This window comes from Doryrhamphus excisus, chromosome 14 (assembly GCF_030265055.1).
Source record: "Doryrhamphus excisus isolate RoL2022-K1 chromosome 14, RoL_Dexc_1.0, whole genome shotgun sequence".
Taxonomy (NCBI): domain Eukaryota; kingdom Metazoa; phylum Chordata; class Actinopteri; order Syngnathiformes; family Syngnathidae; genus Doryrhamphus; species Doryrhamphus excisus.
This window is the reverse complement of record NC_080479.1, coordinates 13,540,770-13,553,315: the sequence shown is the minus strand read 5'-3', so window position 1 is coordinate 13,553,315 and position 12,546 is coordinate 13,540,770. Positions and strand designations below refer to the sequence as shown.

General features: G+C 39.8%; 2 protein-coding genes across 2 annotated transcripts; one reads left to right on the top strand and one right to left on the bottom strand.

Annotated features, from left to right (window-relative positions):
* The first annotated feature begins 4 nt into the window (after window positions 1-4).
* On the top strand, window positions 5-1,610 carry tomm7 (translocase of outer mitochondrial membrane 7 homolog (yeast)). The gene is made up of 3 exons (XM_058046355.1): window positions 5-195; window positions 803-851; window positions 1,444-1,610. The coding sequence occupies exons 1-3, from the start codon at window positions 93-95 to the stop codon at window positions 1,457-1,459; spliced, it is 168 nt and encodes a 55-aa protein (XP_057902338.1). The 5' UTR covers window positions 5-92; the 3' UTR covers window positions 1,460-1,610.
* A 373-nt stretch (window positions 1,611-1,983) lies between these two features.
* On the bottom strand, window positions 1,984-4,776 carry LOC131102180 (interleukin-6-like). Its single transcript, XM_058047684.1, has 5 exons — window positions 4,692-4,776; window positions 4,427-4,608; window positions 3,693-3,794; window positions 3,435-3,578; window positions 1,984-2,377 (listed from the first exon to the last, which is right to left on the bottom strand). The coding sequence occupies exons 1-5, from the start codon at window positions 4,774-4,776 to the stop codon at window positions 2,159-2,161; spliced, it is 732 nt and encodes a 243-aa protein (XP_057903667.1). The 3' UTR covers window positions 1,984-2,158.
* Between the last annotated feature and the right edge of the window lie 7,770 nt (window positions 4,777-12,546).

Here is a 12,546-nt window from a genome sequence, read left to right as displayed (position 1 = left end):
CTGGTTTTCCCTGTGGTTGTCATCAAGTGTTTCCTCTTCCGGTGTCCTTTTGTAGCAAGTAGCGGCGTCTTCGCTACACAGGTTAAGAAAAAATGGCTAAAATAAGCAAAGAGACCAAGCAACGGCTACAGCAGCTTTTTCAATGCGGCCAGTTCGTCATCCGATGGGGTTTTATTCCCACTGTGCTATACTTGGGTGAGTATGACGATGTGGAAGAGGTTAGATAAAACATGCTACTCTCGTGTTAGCCTCGCTCGCTAGCAAGTTGACTCTCTACGTTTTGTAGCCTTGTTTCGCTATAAAAGTGGTTCTGAGCAGGTGGGTACTCTATTGTATAATAACATAATAAAAACATGTAATAACAGCTTTTAATTTGAGTTAAATTGTGTTAGTTAATGTTTGAATGACGAGTTGAGGGTCACACCGGAAGTAAATTAGTGATTTAGAAGGTATCACCACGGCGCTCAAAATTAAAAGAACTTAAAGCAATGTTTGAACGGAAGTATAATGTGTCCGATTGGGAAGTTGAGAAGGTTACGTTTGTGAAATCACCTCCGGTGGGAAATACGCCCATTGCCAAATTCATTTTGGATACGTCAAAGAGAATGTTTTGTTTTTGTTCACCCGGTTGTAGATAACCTTTCTCCTCATTTCTACAATAGGACAGGCAACGTCTTCAACGGTTGCATAAAAATGGTTCCCGTTTAGACCTTTGCTTGAAGTCGAAGCCTCCATCAACTGCATCATCATTGAAAATAATTAACAAACATTCTAATATGCTTTTCTTAATTTCCTACAACAGGTTTCAAACGAGGAGCAGATCCAGGAATGCCAGATCCCACAGTCTTGAGGTATAAATTCGACACAGTGACCATTAAATATGAGAGCTGTTGGTCAAGTATCCCAAGTATGTTTTTTGTATTGTTTTGTATTTCCTCAATGAGTGGTACATGCAATACAAATTTGCAGCCAAAATTTGGTGTTGGAAAGAAATGAACCATAAAATCTTCCTTTACAAAGATTAATATTCATTGGAATAGAATACAGTCATCTTTCGCTACATTGCTGTTCGAAAATCTCTCCCTTCCTCTATTGCAGTTTTTCAACAATTAGTATATGATTGCTGTTTTGTGGTTGACCGTGGCCTGTTATTTGTAAAAAAAAATGCATATTTCAACACAATGTACAGATTTTTTTTGTGCAAATGAAATTTTTCAAGCATAAAAATGGCTAAATGAACAAAAATTCCAATACAGAAATTAAGCGTTATTAAGACTAGCATTCAACTTGTGAACGTAGTATTCTACATCAGTCACTAGGGGGCATATGGACAAACAAAAGGTTATCCTTGAAAGGATTGACCTTCAATTTCCTACAGAAATGCGTGGGATTGACAAATGAAACGCAGATTTTGGTTGATTTTGTTTTTGTGTGTCTCTCTAGTTTACTATGGGGATGAGGAACATGAACGCCACCGTCGATAATTCCCGTCTGCAGACCACCATGTCCTGCTTCGTAGTGAAATGTCTACCAAGGCATCATTTCAGTGCATGTTGATTTTATCAAATTCTACTTACAATTGTAAAAAATAAACCGAAATATCACTAAAATCCCGTTAGTCAAGCACCATTATTGGCACTCATGAGTATGTGATGTTTAGGGTTACGTTTTGTATTTTTGCACACAAAGTACATCCTTGAACAATGCGGGGCAGGGCCTTTCTGTTCACTTGGGAGAGAAAATAGAAAATAATTGAGAATCACTGATGCGGACAAATGTTTTTATTAATACATATTTACAAAAATACATTCATTTTAAGCCATTACATTCAGTGTAAAATAAATATATTTATAAATACAGGCAACCAGGTATAAAGGGACATTAAATAGGTCTTAAAAATAAATAATTTAAATTAACTGTAATAAATAAATTGCCCACATTTGAGCAATAAATATTTTTCCGAAGAATAAATAATACAAAAAAAAGACGTGTCTTAGTGCGTCATTGAGAAAGTCATGTCATCATCATTCAGTCAATGAATTACGAAACCTCGGGAAGAACTTCCTCAAATTGACCTCATTCAATTCAATTTTTTTTTTTTTTGCACAACTTCCCTTCACAGCTGGTATCATGACCGGAGTGCATTAGACCAAAGGATCTAGACAAGCAGGGACACCCCGCCATTGATGGCAGCGCTTCCCCTCCGCCTCTCTTTACGGGCCAGCGCCCGCTTTCCATCCATCAGAAAAATGTAGAGCTCCCGCAGGATGCTGTGCGCCGTCATTTTACTGTGGAAAGTATCATCGTTACGCAGCAGACTCAGCAGGGTTTCTTCCTCGCTACTGCTCAGACTTGTGACCTGGTCTGGTTTCTTCATCTGCGGGGACAGGGTGGAATGTCATGTTATTGTCATGTGACATCTTAATTGTCATGTGACTGGAGCAATTCTAAATCATCTGAAATCGGGCAACGGTTGACGCACGTTGGGGTATTCTTCGATATCCAGGGTGGGCAAACTACGGCCTGGGGGCCAAATGCGGCCCACCAAGCATTTGAATCGGGCCCTATTTCAACTTTTTAACATAGAAACTGTTTTATTCAGTAAAAAGTAAAAGTTTAAAATTAAATTACATAGTCTGATGTTTAAAGTGCTCCTGAAAAAAGGAACATGAGAACATATAGCTGATAGTATAACACTTTTACAGATACAATTAGACAAATAATTCAAGGAAAATTATCATTATAAAATATTGTGTGTGTGATATATATGTTCTGACCCCCGTCGACAATTTTGTTAACTCAATTTGGCCCACGAGTCAAAATATTTGCCCACCCCTGTTCTGTATAGAGCAAGGAATTTTCAATGATGTCGAAGGCAAGGTACTTACTTCCTAGAATCAAGTAGAATAAACTCATGTGCAGGTTATTATTGGGGATTATCATGAGAGTACTATAAGGCATTAATATATTTATTATGATCAAATAAGCCAGGGATGTTATACGGTATGTTTAATTAGGTAAAAAGACTAAAATAAAAGCAGAAATGCATTCTTTTTTAAATTTTTGCTGGTGTTTTGTTTTTTTTATGTGTAAAATATTCCATGATAGCATTGTATACTAGAAAGACAGCTTTACAGGTCATACAAAAGACAGGCAATCATTCAGTATCAGTATATAGTAGTATTGAGAATACTACCATAAATTTAGTGCGACTTCTACTTTAATGTGTACTACTAATCTAATGGAAATACTATGCAAATACTATACAATTGTGCTAAATTAGTCAATATATATTGTTTAGTTGGTTTTTACAGCAGATTCCCCCACTGAAGTACAGTAATAAATCGCGAAATGTGTTTTTCTATTAAATGTTTTTGGTGAAGATATTATATTCAGATGATTTTTAAAAAAAAATGACAATATTTCACACGTACCTTTTGTCTAATGAAACTGAGTATGAGTCCGGTGTTGCGTTTGGCCTCAAACAGCATTACACTGCTGGGATACGCCTTCTCCACGTGTTTCAGAAGACTTGTGTAGAAGGACAAACCTTGGGCCATGCGGTGAAGACAAGCCTCCTGGTGAGAGGAAGGATAAAAAAATTGTCATGATGATACTCAAAAGTGTAATACTGTAGTATTCCGTATACTGGGAGGGGGGTGAAATATTTGGAGATTTTTCTCCTTCTTTACCTTGCTGAAGTTGACGTTAGGGCATTTTGCCGGAAGCGATGTCACTCTGTAGTTCTCCAGTACATGAGGATACCAGTCTTTATTTGGGAATTCATCTTCAAACTGACAATGCAGAAAAAATGACAATCAGGAATGAGGCACACCCTGGACTGGTCGCCAGCCAGCCAATCACAGGGCACATATAGACAAACAACCATTCACACTCACATTCATACCTATAGACAATTTGGAGTCGCTAATTAACCTAGCATGTTTTTGGAATGTGGGTGGAAACCGGAGTATATAATAAAATAACCCCAAATCAAGACAGGCTTCACTACACATCTTAAAATACAGCCTGAAGCTCCACGCACTCTAAAAATGTATACGGAAAAAATTGCGGGAATGCTGGAGCCTATCCCAGCTGTCTTCGGGCGAGAGGCGGGGTACACCCTGGACTGGTCGCCAGCCAATCACAGGGCACATATAGACAAACAACCATTCACACTCACATTCATACCTATGGACAATTTGGAGTCGCTAATTAACCTAGCATGTTTTTTAGAATGTGGGAGGAAACCGGAGTACCCGGAGAAAACCCACGCATGCACGGGGAGAACATGCAAACTCCACACAGAGATGGCCGAGGGTGGAATTGAACCCTGGTCTCCTAGCTGTGAGGTCTGCACGCTAACCACTCATCCACCGTGCCACCCAATCAGGAATGTATTTGACCAAAAAAAGGTTCCACTTACTGTTTCCTTGTGGTGTTTTGCTGCGCGAATAACAGAATCCCAAACTGGGGATGAGCTGGTTGGGTCCGAGTGCTCCATCTCCTCCACACCCAATGGAAGGGCACTGGGGGCCTCTGTCAGAGGAGCCCCTGTGCCGCACAGCATCAGAGCGGCCAGCGTCCACGCAGCGAGTGCGTGTATGTCTGTGAATGCATTCAAAAAGCATGAATGAATGGAAAGAGGAAGTAGAGGACAGGAAACGTGCACCATTCACAGTTTCACTTACGGGCTTCAGTGGACATATTGCGTCGCTGGTTGGGTTGAGCTTCCTCTTGTTGCTGACCGCCCGGGTCCCGTGGAGCTTGTCTCATCTTGACATTGGCCGGGCATTATATATTCCTCTGACGGCAGGGATTTCCTAATACCTTCCTCCCTCAAACATGACGATAGTAATTCTTTGTTGGGGTTCCTCCTTTGACATCATACTCCTCCGCCTATTTGTATTCATTCAATATTGTATTAATACACACTTTATTGTGTAAGTTCTATCCCTAGACTGTGATATGAGTTGAGTTTTAGTGTTAGTCTGATCTTACACCAAAAGTTTATCTACACAGAACACATGAAGAACACTAATACACACTATACTGTATAAAGTTATAGAAAATAAATAGTAAGACTACTACTGCATGGGATGATCAAAACTGGTTCTCCAGCGACCAGAAATAAGTAATTAATTTATGGGAGTGCGTACATAACCACAAAACCACCGCCTGTATACAGTATCATGGATGCCCAGTCAAATTTATCCTGGTTATATAGGATTCTTGCATCCATCCATTTTCTGTGCAGCTTATCAAATCAAATAAACTTTATTTGTATAGCACTTTTCCTGCAAAGACATGCAACACAAAGTGTTTTACAGAATTAAAAACAATTACCACAATTAAAAGGAAAAACAAATACTAAGGAAGCCCCTCCCTCCCACACTCCATACTAGACACATACACATACACACACACACACACAATCACACACAGTAGGGAGACATGGCATGGCGCTGAGGATAAAGGAAACGCCACCTTTGGGGCCGTCCACACTGGGAGGAGCCGCAGGTGGACCAGCACCCGGGCCCCCCGACCCCGACAGATGGGCGGACCCCCACATCAAAGGGAGGAACCCCCAGCCGGCCGGGTCGAAGAGACCCAGGGATGGCACCCCCTCAGCAGACCCGATATTGCTTATCCTCAATAGGGTCACGGGGTGTGTGTGTGTGGGGGGGGGTATGCTGGAGCCTAACCCAGCTGCCGGCCAATCCCAATCGCAGAGCACAAATAGACAAATAACCACTTATATCACATGCATGTTTTTGGAATGTGTGAGGAAACCGGAGTACCCGGAGAAAACACATGGGAAGAACATGCAAACTCCACACAGAGATGCCCCAGCATTTTATTAGTCCAAATAATAATCCATATTGAATCCACTTTTACATATGTTTTTGCTTAACTGAAGCATTTTCAAACCCCCCAAAAAATAGCTAAATGAACTAAAATACAAATCTGAAGACTCATTCAAAGACGCAAGGATTTTTTTGTGTGTCCTGTCCAGCTATTGGGGCAGATAGTATAGTTGATCTACATGCCCTTACATGCTAAACAGATTTGCTCTGTGTCAGGAAAGATGTAAGCTACAACTTCCCTGGACTATGAAATTTTATTTGACGTTATTTGATGTTTTTGTTATGCGAATTTGGAGTGGCCGAACCGGAGCAAGACGACACACAGATAAGAAGAAGAAGAGAAACTGGGGTGTGGTTGTGGGGTGGACAGTAGAGAGAAACAGAATAAAACAGCAGCAACAACAATTCCCATAACAACAACAGTGACAAACAGGACTGCATCAGTTCAATGTCATGATGATGTCACTGAAAATGATGACTGAATATTATTTATTCAAAATTATTGAAATTATGTGTGCAATTTACTGTTTACGCTGTATACTGTTGTTCATATTTGATGTAATCTTTTTATTCTCCACATTATTATTATTATTATTATTATTATTATTATTATTATTATTATTATTATTATTATTATTATTATTATTATTATTATTATTATTATTATCTCTCTATCTATCTCTATCTATCTCTATCTCTCTATCTCTCTCTAATTAGGATGCTTAGTATTCTACACTGACCACTAGGTGTCAGTAATATTACTGTATTGTTCGGTGAGACACACAAGCACCAGACTAGATCGCTGGAACGTTTATGTCAAAAACATGCTAAAGCTAAAACTCCTGTCTGCCCGCCACTCAGCACCCCGAGGGACCACATTTACGGCGACACACACGAGCAGTCGTTATATCATGAATTGCTTATTTCCTCTTATCTATAATCTATATCTTATCTATCTTATCTTATTATACTACAGGGTGGCACGGCGGTCGAGTGGTTAGCGCGCAGACCTCACAGCTAGGAGCCCAGGGTTCAATTCCACCCTCGGCCGTCTCTGTGTGGCGTTTGCATGTTCTCCCCGTGCATGCGTGGGTTTTCTCCGGGTACTCTGGTTTCCTCCCACATTCCAAAAACATGCTAGGTTAATTAGCGACTCCAAATTGTCCATAGGTATGAATGTGAGTGTGAATGGTTGTTTGTCTATACGTAGGTATGAATGTGAGTGTGAATGGTTGTTTGTCTATATGTGCCCTGTGATTGGCTGGCCACCAGTCCAGGGTGTACCCTGAGAGAGTCAGGGTCAGAGAGTCAGAGAGTCAAGACAGATCCATTACACTCATTTCCTCTCAGGGTTTAGTCACCGATAAAAAGGAATACTGCGGTAATTTGTTGGAGACTTCTGAGTCACATGTGACTTGGCTTACTTGGCTCATCTATCAACTAAATAATAACCTCTTTTACGTCTAAAGTCGGAGACGTGACTCGTCTCACAAACCAATAGGAGTGGTTCAAGATAAAAGTAGTCATTTCATCGTGATACTAACTCGAGGTCACTCAAACTAGTCTTCAGTGAAAGTGTGAGAACTTCCACAGTGTTGATACCAGATCTGCTCTCTTGGGGATGTTGTAAGAAAGGAATGCTGGCATTTCATCTGTGGAAATCTTGTTTTTTTCTGTCTTTTTTTTTAAGAAAAGTGACTTTTATTGTTGAAAACACTCACAAAAATACACTTGCATTGCCTGTTAAATACACTGGATTAAAATGATTGTACAATAATCCACATAGATTGAAATAAATGTATGAAAATGATACAATAATTCCAGTATGAAGCGTATTGTAACACTTTAAGCTCAGCCTAACATCAGACCAGACGGGCGGAACATTTTTTTTATTAAGGTCCCAAGAACAATGCTTCCTATCAAGGGCAACTGACGCGACCGTAACCCATGCCGACAACTCCCTAACATGCGGCTTCTGCCTCACTTCCTGTCCGTCACCGTTTTTCCTTCCCAACCCCAGAACATATCTCGCCATGGCAACACATGCGCAAATACAACACATAACACAAATTACCCCTAAGGGTCATTACAGTATTTTGAAGGTCATGCCACAGCATCTCAATAGGATTCAGGTCAGGACTTAGACTAGGTTACTCCAAAGTCTTCATGTTCAGAGGTGGACTTCGAGATAGCAGTTCATGGTTCCATTTATCACAGAAAGTCTTCCAGGTCCTGAAGCAGTAAAAACAGCTCCAGACCATCACACTACCACCACCATATTTTACTGTTGGTATGATGTTCTTTTTCTGTAACGGGCCATTACTTTAGCACCAGAACACCGTACAAAGTATTGCAAAGTATTTTCCCAAAGGTCTTGGTCTGGCTTTGGTGTTGCACAACTCTTGGCCGTTTGTTGTTCTTATGGTGGAGTCATGAACATTAACTGAGGCAAGTGAGGCCTGCGGTTCTTCAAATGTTGTTGTGAGGTCTTTTGTGATCTCTTGGATTAGATTAGTTTTGCTCATTTTGGTTGGCCTGCCAGTCCTGGGTAGGGTCACCAGTGTTCCATGTTTTCACTATTTGTGAACAATGGCTCTCACTGTGCTTGGCTGGAGTCCCACTGCTTTAGAACCTTTTTCCAGACTGCTAAATCTTAACTAATCTCACTTAAGTTATGTTTTAATGGAAGGGACAATCACTTTTTCACACAGTTTGGATTTTTTTAATCATAAAAAAAATTTCATTGAAAAACTGCATTTTGTGTTCAGTTGTGCTGTCATTGGTCATTATGAAACATTGAAGTGTGACAAACATGGGAACTCTTTTTTTTTTACCACCACAGTACGTTTAATTAATCAGCATTCTTTGTATTCTCCGACATCTACTCAGACTTCCTCATCATCACCTTTTTTTTTCCATTTCACTTCCTCTTACGCTTCTATTGAAATTCGCTGCAGTTGGTGAGACACATAAAAATAGTGTAAAGTTCATATTTTTTCCCCCTTTGGCTTTGTTTGAATTTTTATGATTTAATCATTATGCAATATAATATAGCATAAAATTCCTGTCTCATCATTCACGGCATGGCTTAAATTATTATTAAATTTGACCAAATTTAGTATCAGCATGTGACTGTTCCTCATTTGTGTCTTTCCTTATCAATGAAAGACACAATCAGGGAAGTTCTGTTCATTTTTGTTTTTGTGTAACTTGTTCTTTGAATACATGGGGAAAATGAAAGTGTCATCATCACTGTATAGATTTGGTTCTATTTTCCTACATTTACTGGAGGGGTGTGTGTACAACCAGGTTTGATTTAACCGTTAAAAAATTCAACATTTGAGTTTTGTCAGGGTTTATTTATTTAATATTATTGAGACATGCCTCCAGATTAGAGCAGTCCCGTGCTGTACAGCTGAGTGTTGTTGGCATAACAGAGAAAGCTAATCTTATGTTTGTGAATGATGTCGCCGAGCGGCAGCATGTAAATGTTAAACAGAAGAGGACCAAGCACTGATCCTTGTGGAACTAAATACACAGTGTCATTAAATACACAGCGTTCCAGTAAAATAGTGTCATCGACGGTATCTTAGGCACCACTGAGTAATAATAATAATAATAATAATAATAATAATAATAATAATAATAATAATAATAATAATAATAATAATAATAATAATAATAATAATAATATTGAGGAGGTGTCACAACCATAAATAATAATAATGTCACTTTAGAAAGGGCAGATTCAGCAAATGGGAGGTTAGACACCTGCCTATAATTAGAAATACTCTCAAAAATACTCTCAAAGTTTGTTTTTTTAGTAGAGGTATTTTACTCATAAAATAATGCATTTGAAGATGCTCGTTTGACAATATGATATCAATGTTTCCAGAATCAAATGTAAGCCTAAAAGTCATACGTTTTGACACCATTGATTTGACTGTAAACTGCAGTTGACTCGTCTAACGGCTAGATGGCGATGTTGCAACAGCTACAACACCCTTCTTGCTGCACTCTTATAGTTGCATCTATATTTTTTTATTTTATAAAATGCTTTGTGTTATTATTATCATTCCCAACTTTTGTTTTGTTTTTTAAAATTTGCAAGAAAAAAAACCCAGACATCAATATTTTATTGCACACCTTTAATAAAAATGTAAACAGTACAAATATCACAAACATTGTTTAATGTAGATTATAACATAATATCATATTAAATATGACATATTGTGTTAATTTTATTAATACAATAAATTAAATATATCATAATATATATTTTATACATGTTTAGACACTGTAAACACATGTAGGATATTTCCTGTCCATGATAAAAACTATAAAATAATAAATTTAATGTCAACAATAAAGTATAATTGTATAATTGTATTATCTAAAAAAATGGAACCTTGACTGTGCTGATCATCATGATCTGGAACAATGGAGCTTCAGGTTGCACAGGGGCGTCAAACGGTAGTTATGATGTAATGCGACATAATATAATTATATATGTGTATAAAATATATACATAATTATTTAAGATGTTTCTAAAATTCGGTCTAGTGGTTAGCGCACAGACCTCACAGCTCAGGAGACCAGGGTTCAATTCCACCCTCGGCCATCTCCGTGTGGAGTTTGCATGTTCTCCCCGTGCATGCGTGGGTTTTCTCCGGGTACTCCGGTTTCCTCCCACATTCCAAAAACATGCTAGGTTAATTGGCGACTCCAAATTGTCCATAGGTATGAATGTGAGTGTGAATGGTTGTTTGTCTATATGTGCCCTGTGATTGGCTGGCCACCAGTCCAGGGTGGACCCCGCCTCTCGCCCGAAGACAGCTGGGATAAGCGGTAGAAAATGAATGAATGAATGAATGTATTGAGTTGTGGACTCCTATAGAGCAGCTACACACAATAAACCCACACTTAAGGTTTTCTAGATCTTCCAGATACTGCACCTCTTTGTGCAGTGTTTCCATGGAAATCCTGCTATATGTGCCCTGTGATTGGCTGGCGACCAGTCCAGGGTGTACCCCGCCTCTCGCCTGAAGACAGCTGGGATAGGCTCCAGCACCTCCCGCGACCCTCGTGAGGAAAAGCGGTAGAAAATGAATGAATGTTTCTAAAATTGAAATATTTGTGAGGATAATGCTGAGTTAATGCTGAGTTAATGCTGAGTTAATGCTGAGTAATGTTCTTTCTGTCCAAATGCCAGCGCTGTCTTCAAGCATCCTTGAGAAAAGATTGTTAATCCTACACCATATACACAAAATATATATTTGAATTTGCTAAATGAAATGTCAAGCATCACAATGGTTGAGTTCACCTCGTCGCATTGGCGTTTTCTCTTCCCTCTTCTTCTGTGGATGTGGAGTTCCATTATGTATCTTCACTTGGTTAAAGCGCATGCAGGCACTCTTCAATATTTAATCAAGAGTGCATTTGTTTGAAGAGAGCTCTCAGTGTGTCTGTGTGTGTGATGAAGATGTCTGACCATGTATGTATGTGTGCAGATGTTGAGTTTATATGCAGGACGCAGGCTTGGGGGGGTTGGGGGGGGGGTGCATACAATTGTGTGTAGGTGACAGTTTTGGGATGAAAGGCTTTGCCAAGTCCTATGGTAATTGCTTCACTCTCTCTCTCTCCCGCTTGTCCCTCACGTTCCTTGTGTTCCTCATCTCTTCTCGCCTCTCTCTACCCAATAATAATAATCCCTGTGCAACCTGCAGGTATTATGCTGGAATCATCCATTCAACATGCCATATTATCAGCTTTATTTGCTGTGTGTGCATCTGGGGCGCTCTGTATGAGCAGGTACTGGTGGCGGGTGTCGGTGTAGTGGAGTCCCCGGGGGGGTACCAAGGCAGCTTATTTTATCATTCTCTAAAGAAAAGGCACCAAAAAAAAAATCTCCTTCTCAGCAATTTAGCTACAACACAACAAGAAATAAATGAGCCTTTGCTGGATTGATGCTAAAGTGGTTTTGTTTTGTTTCAAAGCCAACAAACAGTAGTGCTCGATTTTATGTTTTAAAATGGGCGCATTTACTGGGAATGCGGCCCCCATTTTGTTGAGATGTTGTGCACTGTCAATTATTGTGGCAACATGCACCTTGTCAGATTACGAAGATTTTTTACCCCTTCCGCCTGAGGCCATCTTGGTGCTCTATGCACGGCTTATGGCAGTGATGCACAGTATTTGCGCATTTACCGTGAATGCGCACCCATTTTGTTCAGACAGATTTTGTGGCAACATGCACTGTGTCAGATTATTTTTTTTACTTTTGATTTTTTTCAGGCCAACAATAGTGCTCTCTGCACACCTTATGGCACCGATGCATGTTCTTTGTGCATTTACCAACAATGCGCCCCCATTTTGGTCAGACGCTGTGCACCGTCAATTAATGCAGTAACATGCACCGTGTCAGATTAGTCAGCAACATAGTGCTCTATGCGCACCTTGTGGCAGTTTTGCGTGTTCTTTGTGCATTTACCAACAATGCGGCCCCATTTTGGTCAGACGCTGTGCACCGTCAATTATTGTGGCAACATGCACTGTGTCAGATGAATCTGCTTTTTTCTTCTTTTTCTGCCTCAGGCCAACATAGTGCTCTATGCGCACCTTGTGGCAGCGATGCATGTTCTTTGTGCATTTACCAACAACGCGCCCCCATTTTGGTCAG

What these genes read in the sequence shown, in the direction of transcription:
- tomm7 (XM_058046355.1), top strand. Translation starts at nt 93, where the DNA reads ATGGCTAAAATAAGCAAAGAGACCAAGCAACGGCTACAGCAGCTTTTT. An exon ending in TCCCACTGTGCTATACTTGG is followed by an intron (nt 196 to 802) that starts GTGAGTATGACG and finishes TTCCTACAACAG; the next exon opens with GTTTCAAACGAGGAGCAGAT.
- LOC131102180 (XM_058047684.1), bottom strand. Translation starts at nt 4,776, where the DNA reads ATGAGACAAGCTCCACGGGACCCGGGCGGTCAGCAACAAGAGGAAGCT. An exon ending in CAATATGTCCACTGAAGCCC is followed by an intron (nt 4,609 to 4,691) that starts GTAAGTGAAACT and finishes ATGCATTCACAG; the next exon opens with ACATACACGCACTCGCTGCG. An exon ending in CAAAACACCACAAGGAAACA is followed by an intron (nt 3,795 to 4,426) that starts GTAAGTGGAACC and finishes CTGCATTGTCAG; the next exon opens with TTTGAAGATGAATTCCCAAA.